General features: G+C 58.6%; 1 protein-coding gene across 2 annotated transcripts in view; it reads left to right on the top strand.

The window, feature by feature from the left end:
* The first annotated feature begins 10,100 nt into the window (after positions 1–10,100).
* Positions 10,101–14,056, top strand: part of MN1 (MN1 proto-oncogene, transcriptional regulator) — an 83,949-nt gene continuing 79,993 nt past the window's right edge. Inside the window, exon 1 of one of the 2 annotated variants that reach the window (XM_048322503.1) lies at positions 10,101–13,711. In XM_048322503.1, coding sequence (XP_048178460.1) covers positions 10,282–13,711 — 3,430 coding nt within the window. In that variant the 5' untranslated portion in view covers positions 10,101–10,281. The remainder of the gene's footprint in view (positions 13,712–14,056) is intronic. The other variant, XM_048322502.1, reaches the window with a different exon arrangement.

A 14,056-nucleotide genomic window follows, 5' to 3' on the forward strand; every position in this document is an offset into this window, starting at 1 on the left:
TGGCTTGTGATTTATAAAGTAATTTGCAACTTGAAATTTTCCAGAAGCTGCTTTTTAGACAAATACACTGACAGTACCTGTAGAGCATTTTCCAGTCTATCTTAGGCTGGGCAGTGAGGACAGGGACAGCCCTTCCCTCCAGGAATACTCCTGCCAGTGCAGTGGCTGTTTTCCAGAGCTTCTCTTTAGAACCCATGCAAGCAGTCTGGATTTTACACAGAGCAATGGAATATAATTGTGATTTTAGCTGTTTTCATGTTGGGAATACACTTTGGGAAATGTAGACTTTCAGTTATGATGACAGTTTCAGTTGTAGCCCCTGACATGTTTCCCTGCTGTCTGTGAGGGGCTGATGTGCAAGGGCCCCTGGGATAACAAATGCCTCCTGTAGGAAACTCCATAGGGAAAAGGTCTTCAGCATATTTAAGGAACTATTCAGAGCACATAACAGGGGGATATTATCCTAATGCTTGTTAGATCAAAGAGAAAGTATTTTAAAAGCACTAGTTAGATAAAGATCTATTAATGCCTGGTTTCCTCCCAGCACCCTTGGCAGGGCAAGCCTTGCCTGAGTTCCCAGGAGGGATCTGATTTCTGTTACCATCAGTGACAAAACATTCCTGCACTGGCAGCGTGGGCCAGGTGTGCTGTGCGTGTTGTCCTGGTGCTGTGCATGCTGGCACTGCCACACCTGCCTGGCTCTGGTGCCTCACCTGTGCATTGCACCTGCCCACCCTCCAGCCCCCCACCAGTAATGTGTTTTGTTTCCTCACTGGGTTAGCAGTTGAGTGGTTATTTGTCCTGTACCACCAGGAGGTTGGGTTGGTAAATGCAGAGGTGTGGCAGGCACACAGAGGTCATTGAAGTACTCCTGGAACCCAAGGGCTCAGGTCTCCTCTGTGCTGGAGTTTGTGTCCTGCCATTGTTAATGTGTTGTAACACAGAGGGAAAGGGGCCCTGTGACTTCCATGGATTTGGACTAGTTGTGAAAATTTGAGAGAATCTTGTCGTGAATGTACAATGTTTAGTTTCCTTTGGCAGTCTCTGGTGTGACTGACAGTAAAGCAGGCAATGAAATTTAATTAAATAAATTTGATCATAAAAAGCTCTGTCTCTTATCTCAGGCACTCACATTTTGCTCCTGAGCTGGTGTTTGGGGTCCCAAAGGCTGCTCTGGGGCTGGGTTTGGTTTGGGATTTCAGGCTGAGCAGCACGTGCACCTGGAACCTTGATGCTCCTGAGCCAGGAGGACTCGTGTGCTGTGGCTGCCCACTGTAAGGGGCTGGGCTGGGCAGGGCAGGAGGAGGGGGCTGCAGGTGGGAGATGCCTCCCACGGGGCGCCAGGGATGCTGAGGGGCATCTGGGTATCCCTCCCTGGCTGATCCCATTCCTGGATGGATGAGTTGCCCTCAGGGTGGGCCCAGTGCTGGCTCTGGGGCAGGGTTCTGCCTGCTCAGGTTGTGCAATCATCTGCTGCAAATGGAGACTTGTACAGCTCCTTTGGTAAATGCAGAGTTGAATTCTGTCTTTACTACCAGCTTGTTTAGTTTCCAGATGGCAAACCAACAGGAAGCAGTGGAAGTGTAACGTGGTTTTGATATAATGGATATGTAAACGTGATAGTTACTCACTGCAATAGACTGCTGTGAGCCATACTCCAGCAGTAACCTTTGAAATCCATCACTTGGCTGCACACGAGTGTGTTCTAAAGGGGACTTGTAAGAGTTTGCTTTTTCTTCTGGAGGACTTTTAATCACTGAAGAGAAAGGGGAATGATTCTTGTCTTTTGCCTTTACGTGTAGACTGAGAAACATCAGGAAAAAAATCTGCTGAGATTTTGGCTCTTTTGGGATCTTCCACCCTCAGGTCTTTCTAAATACTCTCTGAGCAATCTGAAAATGTCCCGTAAGACAACTTACTCTGCATTTCCAAGCCTCATTCGACTCAGCCATGTTTAGGAGCTACATCACATCCTTGGCAGTGCAGTGCCGTGGTTTTATGGCAAAGTCTGAGGCACGGGGCTGTTGCTGTGGTTTTTACTCAGTTCATACAATTTGAGAGTCTTCTCCATTGAATTGTGTCTCAATAGAATCATCAGGAAAAGATTTTCTTCGAAGTTTTGTAACTTTTTATGAAAGACTTTCTACTTGCTTGAATTGATATGGAAAAGGAATTTTAATCAACAGCATATAATTGTTGGGAAGCAGAGATTATCCAGAGAGTGATGGCTGCAGACATTTTATTCCTGGGAGCCTCCTCTTCTCCTTGTTGCCTGCTGTGGGCAGAATTCAGCGTGCAAACCCTACCACAAAGTTCTGGCATGCAGAGTAGTTTTAAAGATTATAATGATAATGTGTCAAGCCCAGGTTTTGGAGGCAGATTTTCAACTGCTTCCACCTGAGGAATGCTTCCTGCATGAGGACCCTTAATGTCACTTAAGTGAAATCCTGTGTTGCTGTCCCTGTCTCCTCAGTGGCTATTTGAGGTCCTGGTAGTAGAAGCCAGGAGGGTGCCTGGTGTGAGGGGATGTGGTTTGCTTTGCAGCACACCTGATGACAGAGTCTGGAGGTATTTCTGCCACTGCCCTGTGCCTTTTTCTGCTGGTACTTGTTCTGAGAATTGTTCCTGTAGTCACTCTCTTCCGGTGCTCTTTCCCCACTTTTGCAAGTTATGCTGTATTTTTTAAAACCCTCTCAGCAGGCACCAGCACAGCCCCAGATGCGCTGCTGTTACCCTTTAGGGACAATATCTGCCATCCATGCTTCAGAGGAGCCTTGGATTTCTCATTGCTATAAGCACAGTAAGCCCTAATTTAATTTTAAAACTTTCTTCCTCAGGTTGGAGATGTGTTTCTGTCCTGAACCCCATCTACCTTTATTCTTTCATTTTTCTCCCAAAAACTACGCATTCTTTCTGGTTGAGAATTGCATATCCAAGACACACAAGAAATTCGAGGTATTTGTTGAATCTGGACTTTGTAGAGCTTCTCCAATCCCAGCTAAAATCTTGATACGCTAATTTACCAAATTTCTGCTTTATAAGCTTGGCTTTAGCACCCTCTAGAACACCTAGTGCTCTTGCTCCTTTTGCAAAAGGCTCTGTCTCCCTTGTTTCTCACACAGAGACACGGTCCAAGGTAAATTAAGGGAATGTGATTAGCAGCACTTCTGAAAAACCCAGTAGTCACTGGCTAAACTGTACCATAAAAAGAACCGAGCTACACCAACATGGGAAGTCCCTGAAAAAGGCTGGAAGCAAAATGACCATAATTGAAATCTGAAAGCAGCAACTTCATAAAGAAGTAAGCGAAGAGGCGGCTCTTTGTAAATGATGATCTAAAAAGTGTTCTGGGTTGTGAGACCTCATTTCAAATGTATTCATTAAATAATATTTGAATCATTTAACAGTTTGAACTCTACTGCACTGCTAATATCTTCAGGGGATTTTTTTCTTCAGTAACAAAGGTGCCTTTGTTCCCGCTCAGTGCTCGGGCTGTGCCTTGGATATGAGTTGGAAACCTGATCACCCGACATCACTCCGAGGCTGCGAGTACAATGTGAGTCGTCTGCAACCCGGATTAAATCAGGCCCTTTGTACAGATGCTGAGGGGCCGTGATGGTGGAGGAGCGATGGTTATGGGCAGCAGGAGATCGTTAACCCTTTGTGCCTCTGTCGGGGAGATGGGAGGTTTGGGGGAGGCTGTCGGCGAGGGGCAGGGGCAGCTGTGGGGAGCAGGCAATAGTGCCAGAGTAATTCCTGCTGGAAAGCAAATAATTCCTTAAGTGGGGCAGGTGAATTTATGCTGCTGGACGTGGTGCTTGCTGCCTTGGGATGCCTCTTCACTGCAGTGTGTGGGCAGGGGCACTTGATTTAAATTGGAAAAGTCAGGACTGTGAGCCAAGGTTCACCAGTGGCCTGGGAACACACGTCGTGCTGTTAAGCCTTATGAAGTAACATGATAAATAATAAACACAGGAGCAGCTTTACTTGCCTGGTGGCTTTGAGTTCTGGGCCCCACAGAGCATCCTTGTCACCCCAGGATGTGCAGTGTGTTCTGCAGCAGAGCCAGGAGATCAGGGGCTGTACACAGGGAACCAGAGTGTCCCCCAGCCCTGGCGGCCGGAATGGGATGGATGGCAGCGGTCAGCAGGGGACAGTGGAACATGGGGGATGCTCGGACACGCAGCCCTGGGGGAGGTTCTCCAGGAGAAGCCAACCTGGTGCCCAGTGGGTGACATCCTGTGAACCAGTGACCTCCAAACCCGCATCCAGTGGCCCCGCTGTGCTCAGCACTGTCCTGACAGGGAGGCAAGGGGAGGACAGGACTGCGGCGTGTGGCATCCCAGGGGATGGCAGGATGAGAAGAAGCACCAGGGTGAGTGCTCCCGTGAATCTAATGCTTAGGGGAAATTAAGTCATCAGGACTTTATAAAACACCCTCTGGCTCTCTCCTTTCACAGTAATTCAATTTATAAGATGATGAAAAATGAATTAACTTTGGTGGTTTTCTGGCATCACCCACAGTGAGCCAGACTTTCCAGATGCTCAAAGATTGTTCCTGCTCCATCACGCTTACATAAATTCCCACCTGGTTCAAGTTTAGGAAAACAGCAGAACAAAGTTGGTCACACAAACTCCACCATAAAACACAGAGGAGAGTTAAACACCCATTAGCCATACAGAGAGGGGCCAGTTTTTATTTGTTTCACTGAGCTATTTTAGGAAACATAAAACTTTTACTGTTCCTGTAGCCAAACTAATTCACTACTTCTGTCTATTTCTGTTGTGCTGTATATATATATATATATATATATATATATATATATATATATATATTAAAAAAAAAAATTCTCTTTTTTTAATATCCCCTTCCCAATGGAATGTCTGATTCTACATGTGTGATTTAGAGATGGGAATTTGAAGGGGAAAAATAAAAGCCCAAGCAGTGGACTGTGCTATGGAGAGGAAAAATTGCTTTAGGATTCCTGTGCTTTTACTAATGTACACTCTCAGTGTTGTATGATTTTAGCAATATCTTGGTTTTTCATCATCCAACCAAAATGTATTTTGGTGTTCATTATATGTACACCAAAGTGCCCCATGTTCTGCAAATGTTTTCACCTAAGTGGCATAAATGGGTCCCAATATACTAAATTGGTGAAAAAAAGCTGTTTGCAGCAATGGAGAACTCTACGAATATTGTGAAAATATCATGATCCATACTGAGGTACCTGTAAGCCCAAACAGGAAAAATACACAGTTTAAGGTTGCAGCCATGTAAAGGAACTAAACCAGCTGACCAACCTTGTAGAAGAACCCAACATGAAAATCCCTGTGAAGGGAAAAATTCTGAAATTGCTCTCGATCCCTATGGGAAACGACTGAGGTGGTTTTAGTCCTTTAACTCTGTTTATTCAGCTATGCATTTTTAAAAATGGGAAGCAGTAAAGTGTCTGAAGGAATTTGGTTCGGTCTTTCCAGAAACCACATTGTTGGTAAAACTAAGCATGAAATCTTTACACCGGCAAGGTGAACTTCCCAGAAACTGAATGCAAATCAGGTTTCACAGATGAAATTGTCTTTAATCTCAATTACTAACCATGTCACCTGCAGACACTCAAGCAGCGAAGGCCAAGGAGTGACAGAGGTCGGATCACTTGAAGTCCCTACATGTTGCCTTTTAGCCGGTGCCTCCCAGCTCAGCAGCTGTGCTGGCAGCAAGTCCTGGGAGCCTGTGAGGCACCATGTGCCACAGCCTCTGCCCACAGCCTTCAGCCTGCTCTGGGCACAGCCTGAACCATGCCGGGCTCTGGGACCTGCCCAGAGCAGAGCCCTTCCACACCCAAAAGTCTTTCTGTTCTCGGGAGCTCAAGCAGATGCACACAGACTGACAGGATCCCCTGTGGAGCGACGCCTTCCCTTGGGAGCTGGCTCTGTGTTCCCTGCACTCACAAGCTCATCTAATGATTTTACACATTTGCCTCCTGCGTCCATTCCACCACCACGTTCGCTGTAGTTTGTGAGAGAGGAGATGTAATAGTTTCCCTAAACTGTTCCAGGCAGAAATGCTGAAAACTTTCCTGAAAATGACAGCTGCCAGATTGGGAGACCTATTTTTCAATATATTCCAATTCCTTTCACCAAATATCCCTGCTAGGAAGAGAAATCCCTGCCAAGAGAAACCCATCAGCTCTTTTGCAAAGTGGCTGTTGGGAGCCTCTGCTCCAGGGACAGGGCCCATCACGGGGGCTGCTGTGTGACATGGAGCAGGCGCTGGTGGCACCACGGAGGACAGGGGGAGTGACTCCAACCAAGGTACCTGAGGCTGCACTAATGGCAGGGCATCTTTGGAGAGCTGGGAGTGCAAACACCGCAGAGAAGTGAGCTGAGGTTCCCTCCATGTCAGGGTTTAAGAGGCTCTTGCTAAGGGCTGGCTGAGCTAAAGTGTCTTGAGCATATGGGCTTATTTTGTGCAGTTTCTGTGGTGGTTTCTTCGTTAGATTTTCGGTGGTAATGAGCCCACACAGTAGATTGCTGCAGGGAGAAAAAATCATTCTGAATAGGTTTGCTGAATAATTATGAACTGAGCTGAACTCTTACATTTGCTTACTAATTGTATGGTCCATGATGTTTTATGTATGATGCATTCATTTTGTTAAAAAGGAATTTTTTTTTCTTTTTTTTTGCTGAGCAGCAACTTTTCTCAGTGCAAGTTAAACTGACACAGTGGAAAGAGCTGGATTTAAGTCTAATGAATTGATGTTGTTTGAATTATTTTTTTTTTAAACATCAGTCCTACTATTTGGTTTTCAGAGCTTGCAATATGAAACCCAAAATTGTGCTATTGTCTGGAGAGTTGAAATAAATGAACCCCCTCAACTTTGGATTTGGCAGGCACAATTACCATTGTTAATTTAGAAAATAATCCCCAGCAGCTACAACTATTTAAATAATGCCTTTCCTTGCTTCCCCCATGATGACCGAAATCCCAAGACTGAAAGTAAAAATACGTTTCCTAAAACACACTTTTCACTGCTTGGTCTGATTGAGGGAGGCTTCCTTCTCCTTGCCTGGGGGCTGCGACCCTTTGTGACACAGGTGACCTGGTAGTGCTGGCCACAGCCCAGGGCCACGCTCCCACCAGCGCTCCCGGCCCCGTGCCGGACAGTGGGAGCCGTGGGAGCTGTGGGGGAGGTTGGCAGCCGTGGGTGAGCTTAGCCCAGAGCACACCTCAGTTAGAAACAGGGGCTGAGCCACCTTCCACAAGCACACCACGGGCCGGCAGAACTCTGCAGCTGGTGTCCGACCTTGCCATTCCAAGCATCTCACTGTTCTTACTGTCAGAATACTTAGGCTGAGATTATTTCCATGTTTGCCATTGTCCACTTATAGACACCATCTGGCTCCCACCAAAGTCCACAGAAGGAGTGGTGCTGGGCGAGCTGGGCCAAGCCATGGGTGGGCATCTGATGTCCCTCTCCAGCTGCGAGGCTGCGGTGGCTCTGGAGGGAGCGGGACTGAGCCCTGGTGCGGCGCACGGACACTCGAGACCCCGGGTGCAGCCCGGGGCGTGACATCGCCACTGGGCTCAGGGCCGTTCTGCGCCCACGGTGAAGAGTGGCCCGGGAGGGAGTGGCGGTATCCTGGTGCGGTGGGCTGCCCGCCCAGGGCCCCCAGAAAAGCGGCAGGACGGGCCGGGGAAGGGAGTGGCGGCGGTGCCGGTGCCCCAAGAGGAATCCGGGCAGCCGCTCCCGGCGACTCCGCCCGACGTCTCCCGCACCCGACCCTGTCCTCCCGCGGGGAGAATGCTCGGGGGTCTCGGCCCGCGCCGTCCGGCCCGACTATCCGCAGCCGGGGCGGAACGGGGGCACGGACCGTGGGGCGGAGCGGGGGCTCTCCGACCGCCGTCCGGGCGGATCGGGGGCGGGGGCACGGAGCGGGGCAGGGAGCGGGGCAGGGAGCGGGGCTCGGAGCGGGGCACGGAGCGGGGCTCGCTGGCCGGCGGGGGCACGGAGCGGGGCACGGAGCGGGTCACGGAACACGGCACGGAGGGGGGCTCGCTGGCCGTCGGGGTCACGGAGCGGGGCACGGAGCGGGGCTCGGAGCGGGGCAGGGAGCGGGGCTCGGAGCGGGGCACGGAGCGGGGGACGGAGCGGGGCACGGAGCGGGGCTCGGAGCGGGGCAGGGAGCGGGGCTCTGAGCGGGGCAGGGAGCGGGGCAGGGAGCGGGGCAGGGAGCGGGGCTCGGAGCGGGGCACGGAGCGGGGCTCGGAGCGGGGCTCGGAGCGGGGCACGGAGCGGGGCTCGGAGCGGGGCACGGAGCGGGGCTCGGAGCGGGGCTCGGAGCGGGGCACGGAGCGGGGCTCGGAGCGGGGCTCGCTGGCCGTCGGGGTCACGGAGCGGGGCACGGAGCGGGGCTCGGAGCGGGGCTCGGAGCGGGGCACGGAGCGGGGCTCGGAGCGGGACACGGAGCGGGGCTCGCTGGCCGTCGGGGTCACGGAGCGGGGCTCGGAGCGGGGCTCGGAGCGGGGCTCGCTGGCCGTCGGGGTCACGGAGCGGGGCTCGGAGCGGGGCTCGGAGCGGGGCTCGCTGGCCGTCGGGGTCACGGAGCGGGGCTCGGAGCGGGGCTCGGAGCGGGGCTCGCTGGCCGTCGGGGTCACGGAGCGGGGCTCGGAGCGGGGCTCGGAGCGGGGCGGCGGAGGCGCGACAGGGGCCGGGTGGGCGCCAGGGGGCGCTGTGTCCGTTCGGAAGAGCCGCTCCGACGGCGCGCACGCAGGCGCAGAGGGGCCGCGACGGCCGCGGCGCTGGGGGGAGCCCCGGGCGCGGGGCCGCCTCTGCCCCGGGGCCGCGGCGGGTGCGGGGCCGGGGTGCGGATCCCCGGTGCGGGTCCCCCGTCGGTGCAGCCGTGGGTCCGGGCCGGCGCCCCTATGCAGGGACGCAGCGCTGAGGCCGGCGGCTCCGTCTCTCACTCAGTCCCTCCCTCCGTTGCCGCCGTTCCCGTAGCGAGGGGCGAGACATCCCCTTCGTTCCTTTGTGCCGCGGCCGCGCCGCGCGTGCTTCGTTTTCCACCCCGGTGCCCGCCCCGCAGCTCGAGCCCCGGGTCCCCCTCCTCCCCCCTTGTCACTTCGCTAAGTAATAATTTCCACGTCCAATTCCATTTCTTCGCCAGTTCTGAAATCTCCAGGCCATCAGCAAGGAGGATAGTTCACATGAAAACTAATTACACAAAATCAATATTTAATCACAGCGCAGCATCCTGATCCTGCAGAAAAAAATCCCGTTAAAACTCTCCTGCCATATACAAACAGTCCTCAGCCGCTTATTTATAGATCTCATTTTTTTTGGTGGGAGCAATATTCATTACTATTTCTTTAAACTATCGACATGTGCATCCGCGAGCACCTGAAGCACCGTGTCCCGCCGGCGGTCTGTGGGCCCCCGGGCCTGGTGGGTGTTTGTCCCTCCGGGGGAACGGGGTTGTGACTCCCCCCCGCTGCCGCAGCGCCCGCTCCCCGCGCGGCTCCGTGCGGTGCCCGGCTCGGGGTGGGCCGGCGGGGCCGCTGCTGGTCCCGGCTCGGGGTTGCCGGGCGGGTTTCGCCCCGGCGGGCAGTGCGGCCGGTGGCTCCCCACACCCGCCACTTGGTCCCAGCTCCAGTGCCCCCAGCCCCGCTCCTGGGCCCCGCTCCGGGACCCCGAGGCTCCGCGCACCTCCCCGTCCGCCCGCGCTCCGTGCGCCGCGGGAGCAGCGGCGCCGCCGGGCACGGGGGGCGGTGCAGGGCGCGGTGCGGGCGGGGCGCGGGGCCGGCGGCGGAGCCACCTTAACGGCAGCCCCGCCCCGGACCGCGGCTCTCATTGGCGCAGCCCCGATGGCTGAAATTCATCGCTGAAATGCAAAACTTGTTGCTGCTCCGCCAGCGCTGGGTGAGAGCGCGGCAGCGCGCGGGGAGCGCGGCGCAGCCCTCGCAGCGCCCGCCCGGCCCCGCGCCCCGGCCCCGCCGCCGCCGGAGCGCTGCGAGCCGCGGGAGCGCACGGCTGGCCGGCGATGCGGCGCGCAGCTCCCGGGCGCCGGAGCCTGTGAGCGGCGGCGCGCCGCCCCGTCGGCTCTCGGGCAGCAGCGAGCGGCGAGCGGCGGGGTGAGCGCGGGCGAGCGGCCGGTGCCAGCGGCGCGGCAGGATGTGAGCGGGGGCGGCCGAGTGGCGCGGAGCGGAGCAGCGGGGAGCGGCGGGCAGCGGGACGGCGGAGAGGCGCGGAGCAGCCATGCCCTGCTGAGGAGCCGCGCAGGATGTTCGGGCTGGAGCAGTTCGAGCCGCAGAACAGCGGCCGGAGCGGCGGGCAGGCGGAGCGGGGCTTCGGCCAGCCCGGACTGAGCATGAGCGCGCACTTCAAGGCGCCGGCCTTCCCCGGCGGCGGCCCAGCGCCGGCGGACCCGGCCCTGGGAGCGCTGGGCGAGCCGCCCCTCCTGGGCATGAACATGAGCCTGGCCGGGGACGCCTACGGCTTCCCGGGCCGCGGCCCCGCCGAGCTGCACGGTGGCGGCATGCAGCCGCCGGTGCACGGCTTCTTCGGCGGACAGCAGCCGCACGGCGGCCCCGGCGGCGCCCCCCACCCGCACCAGCACCCCCCGCACTTCGGTGGCGGCTTCGGGCCCGACCCCGGTGCCTCCTGCGTGCACGGCGGGCGCCTTCTGGGCTACAGCGGCGCTCTGGGCGGGCAGACGGCGTTCGCCGACGGCTACGAGCACATGGCCGAGGGCCAGGGCGGCGAGGGCTTCGGGCAGCAGCGCCCCGGGACCTTGCCCGATTTCCAGCACCACGGCGCCGGCGCCGCCAGCCACGCCGTGCCGGCCCCCTGCCTGCCCCTCGACCAGTCCCCCAACCGCGCTGCCTCCTTCCACGGGCTGCCGGCGGCCGGCTCCTCCGAGCCCCACGGCCTGGAGCCGCGGCGGCTGCCGGCGCAGGGCGGCGTGGACTCGCTGGAATACAATTACCCTGGCGACGGCCCTGCCAGCCACTTCGAGCTGCCCGTCTTCTCCCCGTCGGAGCCTGAGGGGCAGCTGCCGCACTACGGCGGCGGGCGGCAGGTGCCGGCGGGCGGCAGCTTCGCGGGGGCGCCCGCCCTGCCCCGGGCGCCAGGCATGGCCGTGGCCAAGGCGCACCCGCCGCAGCAGCACGGCGTCTTCTTCGAGCGCTTCGGGGGGGCGCGGAAGATGTCGGCCAGTCTGGAGGCGGGGGCCAACGCCAGGCACCCGCTGATGCAGCAGCAGCAGCCGCCACCACCGCCACAACCACCGCAGCAGCCGCCGGGCTTGCTGGCCAGACAGAACTCCTGCCCGCCAGCCATCCCTAGGCAACAGCAAACAGAAGCCAACGCTCCCAACTCCAACCTGCAGGACAATGGGCCCATAATGCAGAACCAGCATGCACAGTTTGAATACCCTATTCACAGACTGGAGAACAGGAATATGCATCCCTACACCGACCCCGTGTTTAATATGCAGCACCCTCCTCCGCAACAGCCACCAAATCAAAGACTGCAGCACTTCGATGCCCCCTACGTGAGCGTCGCCAAGAGGCCGCGGTTTGACTTCCCCAGCACTCCTGGCGTCGAGCGCTGCGCCTCCTGGGGCGGCGGCATGCACGGCCCGGCCATGGAGAGTCACCTTTCCCCGACGGCCTACCCTGGCCTGCCGGGCGAGTTCACCCCGCCGGCACCTGAGGCCTTTGGGGGCCCATTGCCACACGGCGGCCCTGAGCACCCGGCACTGGCGCAGCGCCAGAACGCGGCCCTGGTGATGAAGCAGATGGCCTCGCGAAGCCAGCAGCGCCTGCGGCCGCCCAGTCTGCAGCAGCTGGGGCATCATGGTGAGGTGGGCGCACCCGGTGGCCTGCCCCCGCCAGCCTTCGAGCGGGAGGCTGGTGGCGGCCGCAGCTTCGATCCACCGGCGCCGCACCTGGCCCCTGACAGTGCCTGGTTCGCAGGACCACCGCCACCTGGGGAGCTGCTGCCGAGGCGCTTGGCAGCGCCCGGGCTGCCAGCTGAGGCAGCCCCCCACGAGCTGGGCCTGCAACCGGGTGGCCCTGCCGTGCTCTTCCGGCCGGGCGGCACTGGGCTGGGGTTGCAGGAACCCTTGCGGATGGCAGGCGAGGGGCCAGCACAGGCCCTGCCATCTCCCGGCGTCCACCCGCCCTTCACACCCACAATGGGTGGCCTCTCGCAGCTGCAGTCACCAGGCAGCGGTGTGGCACTGCCCAGTGCCCCTGCTGAGCGCCGTGGCCCCGCCGACTTCGCCGCTCAGCCTGGCTTTCCCTTTGCGGCGGCAGCGCGGCAGCCGGCGGCCCACGGGGCTGCACCTGCCCTCAGCGCCTCGCCAGGGGCCTACCCACCACCCCCGTCCGAGTTCCCCCCGCCACCCCCACCACGGCCCACTGCCAGTAAGCTGGGTGCCCTCTCGCTGGGCTCCTTCAGCAAGGCGGCCAGCAAGGACAATGTATTCGGGCAGAGCTGCCTGGCTGCCCTCTCCACTGCCTGCCAAAACATGATCGCGAGCCTGGGTGCTCCCAACCTCAACGTCACCTTCAACAAGAAGAGCCCGGCCGAGGCCAAGCGCAAGCTCAGCCAGGCCGAGCCCGACCCGCCACCTGCTGCGCCGGACTACTTCCCAGCAGGGCCACCAGTAGGCGGGGGTGGCACTGGCAAAGCGGCGGGTACTGCCCCACTGCTGCCCGCGGAGAGCAGCCTCTCACCCGGCTATGCGCTGGAGCCAGTGGCCGGGGGTGAGGGGAAGGCGGGTGGCGGGCGGGGTCGGGGTCGCCGGAAACGGGACAGCGGGCACGTCAGCCCTGGCACGTTTTTTGAGAAGTTCTCAGCTGCGGAGGGTGGGGGAGCCGGTGTCAGCCCAGGGCAGCCGGCAGTGCCGGTGGCGGCGGGGGGTCCACCGGGGGCTGCGGGCGCTGAGCGCGGTGGAGGCACCCCTCATGACAAGCCCCTGACCTCACCGTCCTGGGGCAAGGGCAGTGAACTGTTGCTGGCGGAGCAGCCAGACCTGATGTCCTCCCTGGACAGCGGCATCCAGAGCGTGACCAAGTCAGATGGCAGCTCCCCGCACGTGGACTTTCCCGACGAGGTCAGCACCAGCTATGGCAACGAGGACGAGGTGTCCTCCAGCTCTGACAATGCCACCTCCAAGCCCACCCGTAGCCCGCTGCTGGGTGGTTCGCCCAAGCTGCCCCGTGGGGAGCACGCACTTCTCAACGGACAGAAGCCCCTGGCCCTTGGCCTTCTCAGTACGTCTACCTCGACCCCCGACAGCTATGGGCTCAGCACCACGGCGGGCGCTCACCCTGGCACGCCAAGCATGGAGCAGGTGCGGACCCCCACAAGCACCTCGGCCCAGGATGAGATCCACCCCCTGGAGATCCTGCAGGCACAGATCCAGCTCCAGCGGCAGCAGTTCAGCATCTCGGAAGACCAGCCCTTGGGGTTGAAGAGCAAGAAGGGGGAGTGTGCGGGGCAGAATGGGGACAGCGACCTGGGCAGCTGCTGCTCGGAGGGTGTCAAGGGCACCATGAGCACCATCGACCTGGACTCCCTGATGGCGGAGCACAACTCCACCTGGTACCTGCCTGGAGAGAAGGCCCTGATGGAGGGGCAGGAGGAGGACAAGCCCATGGCGCCCTGGGAGAAGCCCAAGCCCCCGAACCCCAGCAAAGAAGGTATCAGTTGTCCCACATGGGTGCTGGCACAGGGGCAGGGGTGGTTGTGGGCTGCTCAGGGGAGGGGATGTGGTGGGGCTGCAGCCCTGGTACTCTGGGCACACACTGGCTCCACTCCCACTCCACCCTTGGTGGGTGCCAGGTGCCTTCCCAGTCTGGGCTGGGGCTGCAGGATGCTGGGTGACTCTGCTGGGAGAACCAGTGTCAGGGACAAAGTGCCTGCTGCCTGACTGGTCTAGGTGACAACTGCCCCATGGCATCTCTGCTGCCAGCCCTGTCCCCATCATGCCTCCTAGGGAATGGGCAAGTAGGGATGCTGAGCAGAGGGGGCTCCAGTGAGCCCCA

This window comes from Corvus hawaiiensis, chromosome 18 (assembly GCF_020740725.1).
Source record: "Corvus hawaiiensis isolate bCorHaw1 chromosome 18, bCorHaw1.pri.cur, whole genome shotgun sequence".
In the NCBI taxonomy this organism is placed as follows: domain Eukaryota; kingdom Metazoa; phylum Chordata; class Aves; order Passeriformes; family Corvidae; genus Corvus; species Corvus hawaiiensis.